Genomic DNA, 21788 nt, shown 5'->3' with positions numbered 1-21788 from the left:
TTAGACCTAAATCACCCTACAACATCCTCATTAAAAGCCACTGATCCTTGGCTGCTTCTATGTTCTAACATCTTTAATTAGCAAACTGCGAGTCTATCTGCCACGATAAATGCTATTAATCTTATCTTTCATTCGCTTTCTCTTAACCTATCATTTGCCCACTTCAGGGAGACGCACACTTCCACCACAGCTCATTTTACTGCATCTAACGCCCTTGTAAGGATGAAAAATGTGGCAGCCACGGGTTAAACGCGATGACTCTCTCCGCCCTCACTCCATCACTGAATTTCATGCTCTGGAGGCAGCTCGGGTGGCAGAGCTGCTGTGCTTTTGGGGACATTAAGGATGTTTTCCATGGGATCAAGACTCGACGGTAAAATACGGTGCCATCGTGGGTCAGCGCCTGCTCTGCTGCCCTGTGGAACACTAGGAAGTCACAGACACCAATGAAAGCATCACCCATCCAAGGAAAGGAAATACCTTAAAAACATGACTGAGCTTAGAATGGTAGCAACCAAATCTGTAACCTTTTAGTAGCCTTTACAAAGCATGACAGCTTCACAGCTTCCTTGGAATTTGTTCGCAGGAGCCCCAGAATAATGTACTCTGTTGGGCCTCTTTCACTTTATATTAACCAGAAGTAAACTTCTAACGCAGTGCCATGCTCTAGATTTCAGAAATGCTACTAATTGCTGTGTTCTCAGGTACAGAACCTCCCTACAGGTGCAGTTATTTATTGGGGTTTATCACCATTGGCGTTAGTTGGTTTCTACCACATCGTTCTCTTATTGCACCACACAGCTTTCCAACCCAAGGCGTGCTCTGAGCTGGGTACTACACGACCCACCTGCTTGGAGAGCTCAGTCTAAGGCTGCTCAGTATAATTTGCCCATTTACCCCTACTCATTAATCTCTTTCATTGTTATTATCCCCTGTTATTTACTGACCAGACGTGCTCCCTGCAGATATAAACACTTTCCCTTGGTGGCTTTCATGAAAGCTGCTTTTAATTTCACGTTGCCTTGGGTTATTCTTGCTGCTGACGGGCTGCTTTGTGGATGGGGACAGTTTATTCTAAATGCTACAAAATCACAACCCTTTAAATTCCCACTTTCACTCCTCACTCTAGGAGGAGGCTTCACGGCAGGGTTTAGATGTCCAAAAACTGCATATCTATTCTACACTACCAGCATAGTTTCTGCAGCCAATGTCAAGAGCTGAGCAGCCCCAAAAAGTGACTTGTCCACCTATTCCATGGTGACATGAAAAACCCCTTGGAAACAGTTGTCTGCTATTCCTCAGCACGGAGGCAGCCTAGGCTGGATTAAATGTCTGACTTCTAGATGCTGAGTTAGGTACAACAATCTGATCCCAGAGACTTTTTTGGTCTCTAGGGATGCAGGAATCCTGTTTGTCAAGCTGCACCTTCCTAATAAAGCCCTTCTCTCAACCTCAGCGTGTTTCCATTATCTTTCCATCAGAAAATAATTTTTTCTCTTGCTTACAAAGACAAATGACATGCTCATTTACTTGCACACATGCAAAACCGGAATAACTACTCCATAAATTAGTTAAAATGTTTTCCCAGAGAAAATGAAGAGGCAGAGAATGAAGAGGAAATTTGTGTAATTGCCACTACTTGACTGCCAAATGAATGAAGACACTCTGCTCGCTCTGCCATGGGACAGATCACTGAATTGTGATGGACAGGTTTAAGTGAGCAGAGGGTCTCCAGTGTCAAACAGAGAGGGAGAACAGAGGTGTGCAAGCACAACCACCTCAGGACAAGAGACAGAAAAGAGGCAGCCTTAAGCAGAAAAGCAAGGCTGGAGAATGGATGTGACACAAACGGAAAATGTTCCAAATGCCTGCTTTGGTTGTAAAAATAAAAATGAAGAGATGTTCAGCCAGTTCAACCAGAGCATCTCCTATTCCAAAGGCACATCAGTCTTCTGTCCCAGGGTTATCAGCTTTGAGCAGACCTCCTAGGGCACAAGCCTGTGGCTGAGGCGGTGACAGAGATGCAGAGCAAGCAGTGGAGGACAGCCTGGTGATGACACTGTTACAGCCCGCTGTTCTCACACACAGAGCCAGGATCTCGGGCAGCACCTTTGCCATCTCCAGCAGAGGGCATTCAGACGCCAGCAGTGTTTTGCAGAGGGCAGGTTTCTATAGCACTGCATTTCATAAACCCTGGCCCAGATTCTCCCCCACGAATCGACTGTGCTCAGCGCAAGACAACGGCTGGCAGACAAAAGTGGCTTGGAGCCACCTTTATACTTCCCCGCTCCAGAAGCAGCTGGGGGCCGGCTGATCCCTGAGCAGGCTCACATCGCCCCAGGCTAACACGGCACCGGGATATTGCTAGAACCAACCACAGTGCAGCCACACCTCCATATCCATCGGCTGTGGCTGCTGCAGAAGGAATCAGGAGGAGGACTGGGTGACACCACTGCCACAAGAGTATCTCTTCGTGCCCAGGACCCCGAGCCTGCAGAGCGAATGTCAGGGCTGGTGCTGCCTATGTGCAGCTTGCTCAGGGCAGCAGCGAGCTAAGATTAGCTGAGCTCAAATACGGCAAGCTGCTCACTCAAGTCAGTGCTGTCCATAGGCAAATGCCTTGATCTTTTTGATGCCTCAGGGCAAGGCAACTGGGGAAGGACGTAAAAAGCAAGAGAATTTCACTACAATGATCAGATAGTGCTACCAAATTTGGCTCGACTCTAAAGACAAAAACAAATAAATACCTACAGACAGAGACACTACATACAGCATTCAATGTGGCTGAGCATTATTATTCACATATTTATATAGAAATTGTTCTGTTTGCAGGCTGGATCAGAATCCCACTGAGGGATCCCGTGATTAAGGGAGTACTTGGAGAAGGAGCGCGGTCCTAACAGGTGCACATAAAAGCTCAGAAAGGAAAGGAAAATCTCGCCTGAGAAGACACTTGGGTCTTGATTTCAGGGACATATTGGGTATGAAGAACCTCAAGCATCTGCAAAGGCGAGACACATTTCAGAGGAAGCACTCTTTGCTGCGCTGCTCCAAAGGTTATTTGTGAACTGCTGGAAGCGATTTGGTGTTGCTCCGCAGGCGCAGAGAGGAGTCAAGTCACTGAGGAGCACATTTGCCTGCTGCGCAGTCTCCAGAACCAAGATTATTCTGTGCAGTGCCACATTCAATTGCAAAAAGCAATGTTAGGAGTAATAGAGCTCCTGTAACTAAAGTGTTTCCTGTCCTCCAATCTTTCAGGCAGCTGATTGAAGCAGGAGAGGGAATAAGCCAAGGGGAGAAAACTTGTTACAAGTAAAATTGTATTTTCTTGGACACTGGGGAGGATGTAAAACTAACCCAGAGGCCTCCAAGTCAGCAGCCATTTTAACATTTTGCAAGAGATTTTCATCTTTTTCCCCTACAGCCCCAGTTCTGCTGTAAACACTGAGCACTCCCACTATGGCTGTCAGCTGCGTGGTTTCCTTTACACTGAAGCTGCCAGGAGACAAAAAACACTTAAGGTAATACAATTCTCAAACCAGTGGCACAAAGACTTCTCGATGACATCTCCGTCAATAGCGCAATGTATGACACTTTTACCTGGTATCAAGCAAATCAATAAGAATAGGATGCATCCATTTGGAATCCAGTAACAGCAAAGATATCACTGGCTCTCCATCTTCTGTCTGCAAAACTGCCAATTGCAGAATGGGAAACAAACAGCCTCTCACACCCCCTCCCAAAACACTGCTTTCTTTATAGAGGGTAAAATGAGATGAGAAATATAATTCATTGATTGGTTGGCCTGCACGGGTCAGAGTAACTTTGCAGGAGTCGCGTGGATTTTGTGCAATGGCACTTCGTGCTGCAGCCAGATGATATTGCTCAAAGCTTCATGCAAACATAACAGCATTCCCACAAGGCTGCTGACAGCTGGTGGAAAACAGACACGCTGGGTACATAAACCACAGGTATATGCATGCTCACCTGCATAGAGGAAAGTGTTGTAAAGACACATCAGTACAACATGCATGTGGATGTGCATTCTAGGCACATACAACATCTGCGCAGAATAACTGCATATATCAACACAGCCTCATTTTAAGAGAGATTTCCATCGATAATCAATTGACTGCCGCTTGCTTGAAGGCAAACACAAGCACAATCAATTTCCTTGCTGGTACTGCAGAAGCAGAGGAAATAGTGCCACAGCGCACAGAAAAGTTCAGCACTGGTAAATTCTTAGGAACGCCATTACTGTGATTACGGCTTGTGCAAAGATATGCCTGCCTCATTGTCATGTCTTATCCTACATCAAGCAAAGGCTGGTGGGGACCTCGCACCGCTGTCGCCCAACTGACTGTGACCTTTTTTGGGTGACCGCGCTGCGGCGGGGGCTTCCCTGCTTCTATGTGAAAGCAGGAATTAAGAAGTGTGGACCCTGGGAGGTGGTGCTTTAATAAGCACCAAAATTAAATAGATAAGCTTTTTTTTTTTTTTTTTGCTTTTAAATGTCAGCGCAGCAACTTCTGTGTCACTCGCAGGAGAAAATAGCAGGGGCTAAATATCTTGGGAGGCAGTGAGTTTTTAAGCCACGTAATGATGGCGATAAAAATCCGTCATGTCAGTTGCCTTGTGGCAATCAGCAAACATTTCGCATTATGCGTGCATCTTAAGGTTTGCGGCCAAAAAACAGATTTGCCTCCGTCTCATTAAAATAACGAATGCAGTCCGAATGGATCTGCAATGATTCACTGTACGTCATACTAAATCACGACGCTTTTTGGAGCCAACTGACTATGGCCTCATTACTTTAGACAAAAGTGGGCTTGGAGGAAAAAAACTGGGTGATGTTTGTTTGCTCGGCCATGTTTTTCCCTTTGAAATACTCCAGGCAAAAGAGCAAAGAGTTTTTTTCCCATTGGTGGCTGAGGAAGGTTGGGTTATATTCACGATGCAGTTCCATATCGCTGTATATAAACACACACGACATCAGCGCCAGCGTCAGGAGACAGAAATTAAGCAAATACAAACGGCATAAATGAGGCAGGCTCTAATGAACACGAATCACGGATGAAATTAAATATTTACGGTTAAAATAAGCTGTTAAATAATAAACATACATTTAGCTGCTCCACGAGGGCAGGCAGTTTGCAGACAGCCCTGCTCCTGTTCCCATCTATAAGATCCCATGTACCTGTGGTTTGTCTGCTGCAAATCTTTATTCTCCCTTCAGTATCTTGAGCAATTATTAAAACCTTTCCTTTTTTTTTTTTTTGTCTGAAACAGCACAGCTAAAGATCCCTGAAAATTACTGTTTTTCATCATTAACACTTAAGATTAATATCTTTGGCTTTGAAGAAATGCTGGGAAGCATTTAGCATTTCAGGAATAAACATTAACTCAAGTTTTACTGTTCATAATTGCAGGAAACATTTAAAATGAATTGGATAATTTAAAAGCTGCATAATTATAAATAGAAAACATTAAGAGCTTGAGGTAATGTAAAAGAGTAAATGTAAAATGTAAATTTCCACTCTGAAAAGAATATATAGAGGTGATGGGGGAACAACCATTCAAAACATTTGAGTGAATGGTGAAGATCTTCCAGATATATTCTTTGTTTTGAATATTGGTTCCATTTTGTTTCTTTTTTTCCTTAATAAAGAGAAAATGCCTGATATCAAACTATTTTTCTTCTAAAGAAATCAAAACCTTTGCAAGCGTATCTACTCTGATAGCAAAGCATTTTGTTATGTATGCGTTATGAATTTATTTCATGGAGGAGAACAACTGAATGAGAAGCATCCATGGAAGGACTGATTTAAACGTTCTAAATCCCTGAATTTTTCATCTCCCTTTGAACGGGATGCCAAAGGGGATTACAGATAAAGACATATCACAACCAAATTTACATTACTAAAATTACTGTAATCAAGAGTCTTTTCTAGCCTTAATCAGGATTAGAGAAAACAAAACAGAGTTTACTGTACAATACTAATCAAAATTCTACCAGACAACGGAGTAATAGCAGTACTGAAAATCAGAGATATGGCTTGGTGCATTCTAGTATTCTTTCAAAATCTTTCCCTTCGAGATGTGAGCAGTGCTTGCTCTGCTGATGGTTCGTACGGTAGGCAACAAGCACAAGTAAAAATCATGCTGCAAAGTTTCAATAACACTGCAATATCAAATCTTCAGGAGCACGCACAGGAAACACTTGTTTGAATGCATCTCCTGAATTGCAAGCACAGTAATTTGAGTGGTAACAAAGCGGAAGGCAAGCTGCTGTCCAGAGCTCAGCCTTCCATCGTGCACTGCAGCTCTTCTGCTCCTGTGCTGGCAGTAAGCAGGCTTGCTGACGAGCTGTGGAGGCTTTTAAGTGTAGTCTTTATCCACCGTGCCCTATGCTTTTCAGTTCTGCTACAAGGCTAATGCGGTAAAGGGATCAAGCTTGCACAGATTTTCCTGGTCCGGTGGAGCCTCTTACAGAGGGCAGCGTTGTGCTGGTTTCAGAAAGCACCACTGAGCTCTGGAGCATCAGGTCCTATCTTATTTTCACTAACATCACCAGAAATATCACCAATTACTAACACAGCAGCAGAATTGGACCCTGCATTTGTTTCATTCCCGTAATGTGCCAACTTCTTTTTTGAAGTGGAAAAAAAATAGAAAAGTAGATGTAAAGAACGACCCTGCAAATGATCTGAGAATAATGATCAATTGCTTCCTAAAGCCTGGGAAATGAGATCAGCAAAGCAACAACACAGATATTATGATGGCCCATCAGAAAAAACAGCACAAGGACTGAAGAGCAAGGAATACTGCAGGATTCCCATGGCTTCTTCCTGGAAACAACTGGTTTAACTGTTTGCTGGTACCTGGGGAAGGCAGGTGCAGCATCCTTAAACCTGTTGCTTTGCAGTATTTGGTTCAACAACATTTTATCTCACAAGCTAAAGACATCATCAGATTGTTAATGCCAAACCTGGGCTGATGCGGGGCAAACTGACAGCAGCTTCCAAGTTCCTCTTACTAATGTTACACTGGTTGATGAAACTTTTGTTGTGGTCGGTGACTGGAAGAACTAGAGAAGCAACAAGCAGGTGGGCAGCATCTCCTCTTTCCATCTCTTCCTAATGAGACTGAATCTGGCTGTTTTTGGAATTTAAAGAAAAACTGAGTGAGGTTAGAAAACAATATATATTATCTTTAATTAAAGATTAATTGGCAATGTCTTTTTCTGTCAAGTATGAACATACAGGATAACAGGTAGATTAGAACACATGATCTGTATTTCAGTTCCATCTGAGCACACACCGTAAGTCCTTTATAAAAAGCAAGCAGGAATCTTAACAAGGACGTGAGAGCAGAAAAAGAGATTTCAGCATTTTGAAGTTCTTCCTTTATATTCTCTGAAACACTAGCCGAAAAAATAGACACAAAACCTTCCGTGGAACACAATATATATATATATATATATTTCATATGCCAGTGGGGAAAAACCAACTGAGAAGTTGTGGGATCTCCTCACCATAACCACGCACACCTGCAGGGTTAACAGCGATGCTTCACACACACAAATGCAACAGCCAGAAGCCTGGCTTACCGCCTCAGCAAAGCAGTGCTGGGCATTCATTTAGCAGCAGTATTAGCAGCAGCCCAACACAAAGCGTGCATCACGTCCAACTAGATGCCTTCCTGTCAGCAGGAAACACAGAGGGCTCTGTATGGGTTCCAGCTCTGCAAAAGAGTGAAAATTCTGCAAGCCCACAGCGGCTGGAAACAACTCCCAGAAGTGAACTTTCACAATGAGCTGGAAGCCAGTCAGCTGCAGTTCAGCAGTACTTTGTTGCAGGCAGGACTATGAACGGGTTTCCTTCCATTTTGAAATTAATTACTCTTTAAAGTAGATGTTCATAATTATTTACGAGTTTCTGTAGTATTGCTTTGATAATTTCTACATTCCTGTTTTCAATAGCTTGCCTTTAACAGTTCTTATTCGAGCTTTCTGGGTTTTTTCCCTATTAAAGCTTTCTTAAATAAAAGCTTTAACTTCTGCATTTGAAATTAATTAATCACTTAATTCAAAGTGAGTTCTCAAAGAGCCTTCATAATATTTCAAGGACCCTCTGAAGGTTGATTTTAGGATTCCAGGTAGATATGGCAATATAAGCAGGCTTTTTTTCTCAAGGAAATTGCAGAAGTTAATCACTGTACTAAAAATGATTGTTCCAAAAATAACTGTAAGACTGTGAAGACTTTTCTCAGCTCAGAAATTACAATGAGACACTTCTCAATATAATTAGCTGAGAAAAAAAAGCAATTATAAATTCCATTGTTATAATTTTTTCACCAAAACAAACTCATATTTAATATGAAGCTGTTGAATATTTCATACTCCAACTATTTCAGTTGTGGTGAGAACTGAACAATTCAACCATTTGCCATTTAAATATTCACAACTGTTCAATTTTCAACGATTTTAAACAGAATTAATGAACGTCTAGATAAAGATCATGATTCCCTCCTCCAAATAGTTTCTGACAACAACTCAGCCTGCAAAATATCGAATGACCGTTGCTGATTTGCAGCTTCCAGTCATTTGTGCTTCAGTATTGGCTCTGGTTGACTTTCACTTCATCAGATGCCTTTTAAGAATAATTTCAAGAATTTCTGAATGAGGTACGACAGATAAACTTTCCTGTTAAGAAAGAGGAAGGTACAAGAATGGAAATAAGCAAGATCTAATCTCAAGTATGCGTTTGTGAATGAAGCTGAATCACACATTCATTTTCCAAAACAAAAAGTCTTTTGGATAGGTATTAATTAAAACGAAGTGCCACAGACAAGAGGCTTGAGAGAGACGGCAGTCCTTTTCAAATTAGCATAACACTAACGACAGCCATGGAAATTGGTTTAATAACCCTAAATAGTTACACCCCACTCCTAACACAAATGGCCATGGACAGCTCGAGCCCCTCAGGCTGCAACTGTACGAGTTTATGTGCTTGCTCTGACACAGGGCGGGTATTCCGATCTGAACAGAAATCACTGAATGTACTTCAATTACGATTATATAATCATTAGTGAAGCACACAAGGCACCAAAGCATTAAATATAATAAAACAAAACCAAAGTAAACCAGCACAGCGACATTAAAAACTTGGCCAGCAAAGTACCCACTTGGTAACTTGCACTAACACAGTCAATACTTGGCAAGATTATTCATTAATTATGACATTAAATGGCCCAAACCACACGCAGATCTAGGATCAAGCTGCAAACGGAACAGAAGACCAAGCCAAAGGGATGAGCAGAATCTTTTAGCAACTTCCTTCCCTGCCACGTTTCACATGAGAATCCTGGGAGCTACGTTCTGTGCTAGAGCAGCCCCTTCTAAACACAGCTCCAGTGCTGGGGGCAAGGCATTCTCCAGCAAGAGCTGAAATACACAACTTAAATCTGACATACTTACAGGCTGCTTAACTGTAAATGTCAGGTGTGAGCACCTTTTGGGCGCTTGGGATTCATGAAACAAATTGCAGAGAAATCCCAAATCCCTGCTGATAAGGAGCTGAATGTCCAAAAGGTTTTCAAAGTACGATTGTTCACCTAACTTCACACTGGTACCCTGTGAAGCACTGCTGCAGCATCTCTTTAACTGACTTCAGCAGGGGCTGTGCTCTGACTACCAGCTGGCTTTAGAGACATGTAGGACAGAGAAAACAGTTATTCATGTCTTTTATTTATTATAAATACATATAAATATGTTAAGTGACTTTTTTGTTTGTTTATCATGATGCGCAAAGGCTTTGGAAAACCTGGAAAACTTAACCACGCTGAGAAACAGGCAAAAAGCAGGCATTAGCATACAATCAAGACTCCCCTCAGTTCAAGAATTTCTTTTTTTCAAAGCACAAGACTGCATCTTATTTTGAAGCATCTGTAATTTTATCAGGGGCACCAAGCTTCCTCCTTCCCACAAGCCAAGCAAACGACATTTGCACTGGGATTCGTGGGCACAATCAAACCCCATCTGGCTACATAGGAACCCCTCTAGTTTACGTGCGATTCTGAAACATTGCATAGCTTTGGGGCTGGGTTTTGTTTCTTCTAAGCTGTTTTGAACCCAGATCAACTATGGCCCCCAAAAAATCCCACTGAGGTTTCCACCTCCAGATCTTCCCCCCCCTCCGTGATTCTGGAGTTCAGTTTAAGAACTGCTCAAGAACTTCACAAGCAGAAATGTTATGTGCACAGTCCACTAACAGCGCGGGAAGGAAATGACTCTATGGATGAAGCTGCACAGGGGGAGAACTAAACGGAGTTAATAACAGGTGTGCTTTTTGGGTCGGTGTAATGGCCAAATGTTTCCAATATGAGGTCCAGGGGGAAGTATACGAGAAATGAACAAAAAAAAAAACAAAAAAAACCCAGACTTAACTGATGGTAGGAAGCCAGGGCTGATGGTGGTGGGAAAAAAAGCACGGAAGGAAAAAAAAAAAAAAAAAAAGAAAAAGAAAAAGAAACCGAGAAGAAGCCCGGAGAAGGCAGAAGTCAAGGCTTGTCGCTGCAGTGTTTGCAGAGAGCAGAGGCGGCTCCTGTGAAGGCAGTGCATTTCTCGGGGCAGCCGGGCAAGGCCGTGCCGGTGAAGGGATACACAGCCGTCTGTCCGAAGGGGTTGAGGGTGGCGGGCAGCGGGGCGCTGAGGGCCTGGCCCTGGTTCAGGTAGGCCACCAACCGCCGCATCTCCTCCAGAGCCTGCGCCTGCATGAGGATGTAGTTCTTGGCCAGCAGCAGGGTGGCGATTTTGGAGAGTTTCCTCACCGAGGGGCTGTGGGCGTACGGGATGACGGAACGCAGCCCGTCCAGCGCGTCGTTCAGGTCGTGCATCCGCCGCCGCTCCCGCGCGTTGATGCTTAGGCGCAGCGAGCGCTGCTCCTTGGGCTTCTTGCCCAGCGCCGCTGCCTTCAGCTTGCCCTCCCTCTCGAAGGCCGCGCCGCCCTTCACCCCGGCCTCGAAGCCGTCCTCCTCGTCGCCGCTCTGCTCGCCGCTGCTCTCCGCCGACTTGCCCAGCGCCCCGGGGTGGAAGTCCGCCCCGCCGCCCCCCGCGTAGGCACCCCGCGGGCCCTCGGCGCCGCCGTAAGCGAAAGCCGACGGGCCGTAGCCCGGGGCCAGCGCCAGGTACGCCTCGCCGCCCAGCGACTTGAGTTCGGCCATCGCCGCCGCCTCAGCGCCGAAAAAGAACCGAGAGGAGGCGGCCCCGCCGCTCCGCGCTGAGGGCGGGCAGTGAGGCGACGGCGGCCCCGCCGCCCTTTTATATAGCGGAGAGCGGCCCGGCGGGATTCCCCCGCCGTCCAATCAGAGGGCAGCGAGGGGCGGCGGGCAGCGCCCCGCTGCGGGCACCGAGCGCCCCGCGGCCGCCAGCCCTGAGGCGGCGCCGCCTGAGGAAGCGCGGGACGGGGCGGCTGTGGGTGGAGGGCGGGTGCGCGCAGGAGTGCGTGCTGTAGTGGCATTGCGCCGTTCCCCTGACACAAATCGTGACAGCGGAGCGCACACGCGGGGTACATAGCTGGGAAAGCAGCTCCAGCCCCGCGCTCGTGCTACTCCAAAGACTGCGCTCAACTGTGTGGCTGTAAGGGAGTCTGTACTTCACAGAATGGCCAGGGTTAGAAAGGACCTCAAGGATCATGAATCTCCAGCCCCCTGCCACATGTAGGGCCACCAACCTTCACATTTAATAGTAGACCAGGCTGCCCAGCGCCCCATCCAACCTGTCCTTGAACACCTCCAGGGACGGGGCATCCACAGCACCTCACCACTCTCATAGTAAAGAACTTCCTCCTGACGTCCAACCTAAATCTTCCCTCCATCAACTTAAAAGCATTTCCCCTTGTCCTGCAGTTATCTACCCTTTCAAAGAGTTGGTAAGTGGAGTGTTAACAAAGAGTTGATAAGTGGAATGTTATCAAAGAGTTGATAAGTGTACTTGTGGAGATGGGGGTCCTCCCACAGCAGGGACGGCCTGGGCTGAAAAACCAGGGTTAAAAAAGGCAGTGAAAAATGAGTGGGAACAGAAATAGTGTCATGGTCATGGAAAATCAGACAAGTGAACACCACCTCCTCCTCACACTTGGGACCACCAGTCACTAAGTGGTACGTGTTGCATTGGAGGCAGTTCTGCAAGGTCTTGACAGCGGTGGGCATGGCATGCTGGTCTGGTGGCTCTGATGTGGGCAAGGATGACAGAGGAGGCACCTGATGTGGAGAGAGGTTTTCAAGGCAGAGCCCCCATCCAGTTCCATTTTCTTCAAAGGCTCACTGCGCTCCTTCGTTCCTTGTACCGGGAAAAGAAATGTGATCCTTTGTGACTCAGTCCAACTCTGAAGGGATTCTGTCCTTCCCTGTTATGAGTGCTGGTAACTGAGTGTGAAGCTCAGAAAGGAAACAACTCCCTTTTTCTTAACTGTTTCAGTTGCCTAGTGGCCTTCAGTGAGAGAAATCAGCCCTGCCATGACTGGGAGAAGGTCTGGTCCACAGGGAAATCCTATGGAGAACACCAGGTGGGCACTGGCAGTGGTGAGAGCTGCATATCATAGAATCATAGAATCACAGAATCACAAGGTTGGAAACAACCTGCAAGATCATCTGGTCCAACCATCCTCCCGTCACCATCGCTACCGCAAGCACTAAACCATATCTCACAGCTCCTCATCCAAGCACCTCTTGAACACTGCCAGGGATGGCGACTCCACCACCTCCCTGCGTGGCCATTCCAGTGCCCGACCACTCTCTGAGAGAAAAAGTTCTTCCTTATGTCTAACCTAAACCTCTGGTACAACTTGTGGCCATTTTCTTGGGTCCTGTTGCCTGGGAGAAGAAGCCAAACCCCTCCTCATCACAACCTCCCTTCTGGAAGTTGTAGAGTGCAGTAAGGTCTCCTCTGAGCCTCCTTGAGACTAAACAATCCCTCAGCTGCTCCTCATATGACTTGTGCTCCAAACCCCACACCCTCACCCTCAGGCGTAAAGAAGGATAAGGAGGGTGTTTTGTCCTGTGTTCCTGCACTGAGATGAAAGAGAAAGACCAATTTGTGCAACAGGAAGAGGTCCCAATTTCAATTTTTTGGTGGTTTTTTGGGGGGGGCATCTGGGGCCATGTCTTGTGCCTGCTTGGATGGGATGCAGCATGTGTGCTGACACAGAGGTACAGCAGGTGGATATTGCCCAAAGGCAAATGCAACCAGTTGATGCAGATGTACCTGGTAGGTTTTTTACAGAAATAAACACTAGCTTGAGTGTTAACGTGACACAAGGATTATCCAGAATGTGTTCTGTTTTTATCAGACCCTCTACCTAGTGTAGTTAGCCTGTCCTCTTTCCATCACCTCCCTTTCTGCAATGTGCTAACATGAAATGACGAGCTTCTCTCTTCCTTCTCCACATCAGAGTCAGGAGTGCCGAGATCTGCAGTGACAGATGCACACTCACTCGTAGTAGCAGAGCTGCCTCCTGAGGATGAGGCTGTTCTCTCTGTGCATGTAAATCTGGAAGACTGTGTTTCCACATTTCGGAATGGCAGAGTACATAAGATTAGGTGCTGTGAAGCCTGGCCCTCAACCCGCACACAAGTTTTGACCATCATATTTTCACTGATTTTCTCTTACCTTGCCTCTGGCGTCTGAATCTACAGTCATGTCTCTTCTTTGCTGCCCTTATCGGACTTATCAGACCATGAAGACCAATTACTGGTTTTAGTCACTTAATTGTTTTATGAGATTTGGACCACTCAGCTACTCCTGGGACAGATCACTGAACACATTCACGGTGACTTTCAAATACAGGTGAGCACAGCGTAACTTCGTTCACCTCTGGGATCACTCCAAGACTCCAAGTGACAATAGACGACAGAGGAGGTACTAGAAAATTATCACTGGCGTAAATCATTCCCATGAAAATGATGTGCAGGGACTGCTAAATGCAGATTGTCTCCTGCTGGAGATGATTTACCTTTTTTGCAATGTGCTGAGATCTTGCAATGAGAAGGACTGGCTGTGTGACACCATTATAGGAATTCTAATGATAAAGACTCAAGACAAGTAGTGCTAACTTTCTAAGCATGCCCTGTAATGCTGAGAGAAAGTGTGGACTGAAAATTAGAAGTAAAAGCTTTTCATGCAAGCTTTTGTAGTACTTTGATAAATAGGTGAGTTCTTTAAGGATTTTATCAACTACAAGAGAACAGAACAGGATTGTTGCCTTATATAAACCCAAAATACATGTCTTAGAGAAATCATCTGAAGCCTGTATGAATCTGAAATCAAATGCACATGGAAGGATTTATTTTGGACTTCTCGCTCACATTTCAGTTGTGAATATCTATCTTTGAAAATTTTCAGTGTTTTCTCTTTGAGAACTGCTTTGGCTGCTATCTGAGAAAAAGGAACATCTGATTTGGGGTTTGACACGTCAGACTAGAATAACAACAAAAAGAGAAGACAAAATAAATAACAAAAAGGGGTAGTTCATGGAAGAACTCTGAAGAAAATTCTCTCTTCCAAGTGGTTACGTTGGCTAGCATCTGAATGCCTTGAGAACAGGAATGAGTTAGGACTAAGCTATGGAGCACTGATCTTTACTCAGAGCCATGTGTTATCTAGCACACAATAGATAAACGACCTCAGAGTTTGCCTAGGATCTATGACTAAAGTGATTAAAAGAGTTGCAGTGACTGCCACAGTCAAACAGTAGTCATTTTGCTGGATTTTGCATTAGCAGTGTTTTGACAGGGGACCAGTTCACAAATGGATATTGTTCTATTAGAAAAGAGGAGGAGAGAAATTCCATGCCCATCCTTACCAGCCAGATTCTTGTGTTAGAACAGCAACAAAACAGGACCTCTTGAAAAGAGATCGGGAAGAAGAGTGTTTGATAGAAACGGTACGGCCCTGCGCTGGAAAGTCCCACGGTGACACCTAGCGACCAGCAGAGCCCAGTAGCCCACCAGCACCCATCCCTCAGGCTCAGAGACCCAAAAGCCCGACAGGTACAGCAAGCCCCACGAGTGTTTTGGGGCTGGAACTCCACACCCTGAATTTTGCATACCTTCCCTGTTCCAAGTGGCTGCTGTCACTGCAGTCTTTGAAGGTTTTTCTTCTATTCAAACGAATACATGGACAGCAGAATGTGTTTGAGCATCAAGCTGTGGGAGTGAGATAGTCTTGTGCTTAGAAAAAATGGTACTGAAATGAGTGGAGTCATTCTGCCCTGCTGAGTGAACACAGTCCACTTCTTCCCTCGGGTGTAATGGTAGAAAATGGACAAGAAAAATCCGGGAGAAGAAGCCCAGTTTATGGCAATGCTGTGCTGGTGCTGGCTATTTGCAAATTGTGGATTGGCTGAGGAAAGAAACTCAGAGCACTTCCCTGCATGTGGCAGGGGGGTTGGAGATTCATGACCCTTGAGGTCCCTTCCAACCCTGGACATTCTGTGATTCTGTAATAGATCAATACTTTGCAGGGAAAAGCAGGCAGAGCTCAGCCTGCTGGTCTGCTGGTTTGTTATTTCTGCTGAGTTCTGAACTATCGCTTGTCCATTGTGCTGCTGGGTCTTCTGGAAAAGATCCCCTAAAATGCAGGGACGCTCTTTGTGTTGTAAAGAGGGAAGATCTTATGGTTAAGGCACAGGACTTTGGGCATCCTGCTCTCGATCCTGCCCGAAGCTCACTTAGGTGCTAAGAAGAGGTTTGATTCTGACTGTAAAACCTGCCTGAGATGTTTGGTGCTGTGCAATGAGTCAGTGCTTAGAGCCACGGCGGCTGTGCTAATTATTCATTCATAATACTATGAAGGACAGTGAAATTTTCCTTTACTACTCGATCCTGGAAAGCCCACCAGAGTTAAATAAATGCACCCTGAAGAGTTTCAACACAACGAAACGAGCAGTACTGTGTCACTCTTCAGTGAGCACCAGCAGCAGTTCCCCAAGGGCGAGCAGGAGACCTTCCAATGGTGAGCAAGCAGAGCTACGTGCAGCCTGGAAGGTTATTTTGAGGCTTTTTTTTTTTTTCCTCCAAAATTTGTTATAAAAGTAGATAGTAGAAGTGATAGAATTTGCTTACGCGCTCAGATGCTCACTTGTGTATTCAGACACTTCTTTCCCTTCGCTAGGTGGCAGCAAGGAGACGGCTATAAATTTGGAGGATTGCTTTCTAAAAATATATATATATAGATAGATAGATATATTTTTAATACAGCGTACAGAGTTCATAACTGGCTTCCTGTTTGAATGCATTAATGGAGCACAGTCCCTGCACACACACCACTCTCGGAGCAAATTTGCCCTGCCTGAAAAGTTTACCTGTGCGCTGCTCCGGGACTCGGTGTGCAGCTCCGGAAGATTACCCGGTCTGCAGTTCCCTCTGCTGGTAAAACGTCTGCTTGCAGGAGGCTCAGGCTGAGCTGCACCCTTTGCATTCTTGCTACAGCTCTCATCGTTACTTTTGCTAAGGAAAGCGCTGTGCATGGTTATTGCCACACGTCACCACATGGAGAAGGAAGCACGTATTTCAGGAAAAGTTAATCAGGAAAAATACTCGTGCAAAGCTATATCCCAGGGCATGAAACGTCCCCTAAAGAGCAAAAAGAAACACACAGGACCCCAAGAGCCCTAGAAAACGGTTGCTCTGTGGAAATCAAAACAACTGCTAAGCTCAGCCTCTTTCTAATGCTTGCCTTCCTCTGCTCTTTGCAACTCTGATGCCTCCGAGCAGCAGCTCTCCTATCAAGTCACTGTGCCTTTTGGAAGCTCTAACTAGATGTCCCTTCCAAGGTCTTCTCCTGGCTTCAGGGGCTGTGTGCCACCAGCGTGCTGGTGAAAAAGCACTGATGGCTGCGATGGCAGGCAAGAGGAGGGGACATGCCAAGCTGGATGAAGGTGCAGCCATGGTTTGGCTAGTGGGGTGTGCAGGGTGAATATACATGCGCTGTCAGGTTGGTACTGAAGAGAGACTTCTGTCATGTCCTGAGCCCACAGTGGAAGTGCAGCACTCCGTTGCTTCTAAGACACTGACTTCTCCCATCAGTTGTGCCTGCCTGGCTCTCCCTTTCTGCAGAACTGACCCATGCATTAGAAAAGGTGATGCTTGAGAGGCCTGGATGTGACAAGTGCCTTTTAGGAAAAATTGAGAGGGAGAGATGTCCCAGTGTGGCTCCAAGCTGATAACGGATGCAAGACTCATTGCTATTCACAGAAATGGGGCATGGCTATCTATCAGAAAAGTTTTAGAGTAGGGATTTGGGTTCAGGATAAGGTCTAGACTTCTTTGCCGAAGACAAATGATGTGTTCCCTCTCCTGACTTTCACAGGATGGAGATTTCTGCACTGCTGGGTTTTTTCAATTCCCTCCTGCAATCTGAATATCCCAACCTAACGAGTGTGGGAAAAGTTGGCTGTTCCAATAAGACGGGGGAGCAGTCGAAAATGGATTAAGAAGGGATTGAATGTGTCTTGTGAGAGCTTGGCTATTGATTTCTAACCCTCCCATTCTGATGTTATTGCAGAAATGATTTTCTTCTGCACCATGCAGAGATTAAATATTAATAAATAGAAAATTAAAAAAAAAGAAAGGGTGGGGTGGGGGAAGACTGAGTCCCAAGACATTCTGCAGCACAATTAAAAAGCAAATGAAGGATTTCTAGCATGAAAAACTTTGTTTCCTCAAGTTTTCTTGAGCTCAGAGTAGAAACATCTGGTGAGATCATTTGTAATATTTCTCTGTAGTGTTTTGTAGCAAGGTCATGTGAGTTTGAGTGAGTTTCTGTTGCCACAGAACAGAAAGGATGGAGATTTACTCAGATCCCATTCATCAGTGACCCATTTATTCACTGATGATGAAGTAAGGGGGAATGTGCAGGTCTGCTCTGCCTTCACTCACTCTGCACCCTGCAGTCAGACTAAATTCCATTAGGTGTCTATTTATTATTTAACAAGAGGAGATGGATGCCCAGGCACACCGAGATGATTTTTATGCCCCAGACGTTTCACTTCTCACAAATACTGAGCTGCTGCTTCCATGAGCCCTGTGGCTCCCAAGTGAAACCCATGTCCTTGAGGTCCTGAAGCAGGAGAGAACGGGTGACATTCACTTCTAACGTGCAGAACTTACAAGGAAAACTGCTTGTATGAACTTTGCAGTTCTAATGATGCCTCATCTCCTTCCTCATTCCAGGCAAGTTGGGCAGTAAATGAATGGAAAAAGAGCATGATGAGAATATCCCATCCAACTTCTACAAGTTCAGTATTCTTTCTGCAGCATAGAATATGCAAATAAATAAATAGAATATGCATATACATAGAATATGCAAATAAAAGTCTGAAGGCATTAAATATGGAAGACCATTCTTTTCTAAGGGAGTTGCTATCATGAACAACTTGCTAGGGCTTGCTTGGGTCTTATGCAAAGGCTGTAGCAATACATTTGTCTGCCACCCATCATTCATGATCTCTCCCAGTACCCTAAAAGGTTGCTTATGTTGCCATGTGCATTGTGCAATAGAGATAAAATAAGATCTGTGCACAATCTGTTATGCTTTTCCTTTTTTTTCCCCCCCCCTTCTCTTTCTGTCTTTAGAGCTCTTGCAGTATTCACAGGAAAGGGGAATTCTGCTTTCAAAATGTGAGACTGCAGGAACCAGCTCTGAACTTGATGGTTCCCTGAATAATACTGCTTTCCATGTCAACCTGTATCATTGCAGCATTCTTACTTCCAAGAGCCGCATAATAGATTGCAGATTTCATGGGCATCCCTCAGCCTTCAAGCTCTGGTTGCAGGCAACTAGGTTACACCAGACTAATCACTTCCCACAGTCCTGGTGGGAGATTCTGGAGTGATTTTGTGATGCTGGCTGCTTTTTTTTTTTTTTGGCAGTGTTTTGTGCCAAATACACGGAGAAATGGATGCCCTGGGCTTCGGATTCTGCTGTAGGGTTGAGCAGATGGGGCTCCACTCTTCAGTCCTTCGCAGATTTGCTACATGCCTGAGGTCATCCAGGTCCTTGAAATCAGTGGGAGTCAGGAAGCTAAAGGTTTGTCAGACCCTGCTTATAAAGTGCTGGAGCTTCTGTGGCTTAACAAATGACAGCCTGTCAGCAAGGCTGGAGCACCTAATCACAGGCATGCTTCATCTGCTCTGAAAATAAAACACGTTGCATTGGAGTGTGGTCCGAGAATGCTTGTGTGGACAGTTATTAGGGATCAGCTGATGGGTGGTAACCTGTAACCCTGTAACCCCGTAAGCCACAGTAAATTGCTTTCTGTTATTTCACATCCTCTCAGTTGCTTTCTGTGCTTCAGTTCCTGATCTTCGAAATAGCAGTGTTTGCAGTCCTGGGGTCTGAGAGGATCACACACAGATGACTGTAAAACACTGATACTGCAGATAGTGATGATGCCCCATAGACATTCTGTGGTGTTGCCTGCTGGGATAGTACAGTAATAGAAAAAAAGTGAGTAAATGCCCTTCCTGGGTGTATAAACAAACTGTGCAGATTATCCACCACGTCGCACCTAGGTTTAGAAGCACCATACGGCACTGCTTGGCAGACACTTGGCAATATTTAGTGACTATGTTAGCTATATATAATGGAATTACAGAGGGTGTGAGAAAGCAGCACCTCCTCCCATCTGCCCCCTTAAGGGAAGCAAATGCTTTGCTATAACACTGTTCCCTGAGAGCTAGAACTTTAGCAAATAAGGGTTGTTAATAAGATTTCATTTTCTCACTAATGCTGTGGTGCTACATTATTAATTTAAAACTGTATTTAGCCTGACATGCTAAAGTGCTAGGCCTCATTATTAATGCATAAACCCATGCCTCTGTTGTTTAATTAAACACCATGATTATGAAGTTCTGATGTGGTTTAATGATAGCAGGCTGGAGTGGCAGAACATTCCTGTGCTCAGATCTCCCCCATGCCGCCTCCTGCTGCGCTGTCCTTTCATTTCCATGTAAAATCACAAATGCTGTTGTTGTTCTGTGAATAAACACCACAGGATGGATGATTTTGGTCTTTCCAAGGTGCCATAGGATTGTATTTTCATTTCCCCAGGCTTATCTTCTTACTGACCGAAGATTTCCATCCTCCTTCATTTTAATGCCTTTGAAGTGAAGTGTTTCTATTTCCCCAAAAGAATATGTATTAAGAGAACCTAGGAAAGTCAGAAGTTTATGACTGATGCCAAGGGAGCAGAGTCTCACCTGAAAGAAGAGACCCAGAGAAGAATACTAGACCAGTGCTGTGTATGTCTATTTAAACCTGGCTGTTTCTAAACAGCTGTTGTCTTGGAGATGCACCTTGGTCAAGGGAAGATGATGGAAAGATGATTTTGTACTGAAGCACATAAAAATTACGTGGATCTAAACCAGGATGACAAACCACTTGGACTTTTTGTTTTCCTTGCTTCATTTTCTCCACTCCCGTCCTTCTGAATTTGACTCAGGAGTTCTGGATCCATTCGTGCAGCCCAGAATTTGTTATATTCTCCTTTTCAAGACCCAGAGTTTCTGGGTATTCTTGAGTGGTTTTATTTTACTATAAATCCTCTCCTTTCTCCCCTGAAAATTTGGCTTCATCATCTTACTCCTCCCTCTTCCTCGTGACAATTCTTGCTGAACAGCAGCTCCCCCAACCTGCTTGCAGAGCCTCCTACTTTATTGACTTGGAGTAAGATTAAACATATTTTTATGTACTTTCCCACTTAGTAAGGATTTCAGCAGCTCAGCCCTCTGTGCCTCTGTTTCTCTCTATACCCCTTGCCCATTTTTCTGTTCAAACAGGAAGCTCTTGGCTCTGGAGCCCTGCCCTTCTAAAACTGTGGGGTTCTCCCTCTCTTTGGAAGGCTTTGCAAACCAGGTGACACCAACATCTTGGCTCAGCAGAGCCCGAATTCTGTTTCAAACACATCTCTGATTCTTCTCCTTGTGCCTCTCAAAGAAAATTGTTGCTTCTACTCAATCTTTGTGTTCTTGCGCTGGAAGTGAGTGCACAGATCTGTTCTCTGCAGGTACAAATACAACAGAAGTATTACCAAGCTTAGTTCTTCTAGTAGATTATTTTTAAAATGTATGTGTTCAGCAAAGTAACCTTCCTCTAACAAAGAGATGACCTTCCTGCATTTACGTTGCGCTTGTTGCTAGGATTTAGATCTTTGCTGAAAGCTGTTATTTCTCTAAAGTACAGAAGAAAGTGCATTTTCACCTCCATTTGGGTAAACTGTCATTTTCTACTGTTCACTGCTTTTCTCACCACGGAATAATAATTTGAGGTTCAGTGTGTGTGTTTTTTAAGTGAATGCATTCCAGAAGCGTAGCAAGGCCTGGGAAGTCCTCTGTGTTTGCTGGTAGGAGGAGGGAAAAGGCTTCTGAAATATTTAAGGTTGCTGAGCACTGCAGTTGCTCAGCTTCCGCCATCAAATCACATTCAGTTTAGGAGGGTCATGCAGGTATTTTATAATTGTTCACAAAAAGCAGCCACTGGGTAGCTGAGAAGCTGTACGTGTGTGCATAATGTATTATTTTTTGGTGGTAGCACTGGCATCCATGGGAAGCCACTTTCGGTAGATTTAAGAGGATTCTGTCCAACTGTGTTACCAATGAACAACAGAAATAATCTAATATTACTCTTTGTATACCTGTGTTACCAGTGCTATTACAAATCATTCCATTAATATGTGGTGCAGGAGGAACTAAACACTGCAGATGCATCGGGCTGTAACAGAGAAAGTTAG

General features: G+C 44.9%; 1 protein-coding gene across 1 annotated transcript; it reads right to left on the bottom strand.

The window, feature by feature from the left end:
- Positions 1 to 9594: 9594 nt before the first annotated feature.
- Positions 9595 to 11278, bottom strand: BHLHE23 (basic helix-loop-helix family member e23). Its single transcript, XM_048962745.1, has one exon. The coding sequence runs from the start codon at positions 11221 to 11223 to the stop codon at positions 10561 to 10563; it is 663 nt and encodes a 220-aa protein (XP_048818702.1). The 5' UTR covers positions 11224 to 11278; the 3' UTR covers positions 9595 to 10560.
- Positions 11279 to 21788: the final 10510 nt, after the last annotated feature.

The sequence above is a fragment of the Lagopus muta genome, chromosome 16 (genome assembly GCF_023343835.1).
Source record: "Lagopus muta isolate bLagMut1 chromosome 16, bLagMut1 primary, whole genome shotgun sequence".
In the NCBI taxonomy this organism is placed as follows: Eukaryota; Metazoa; Chordata; class Aves; order Galliformes; family Phasianidae; genus Lagopus; species Lagopus muta.
This window is presented reverse-complemented; position numbering and strand designations above follow the sequence as displayed.

Excerpts from the sequence above, each read along its gene's own strand:
- BHLHE23 (XM_048962745.1), bottom strand. The coding sequence starts at position 11,223 with ATGGCCGAACTCAAGTCGCTGGGCGGCGAGGCGTACCTGGCGCTGGCC.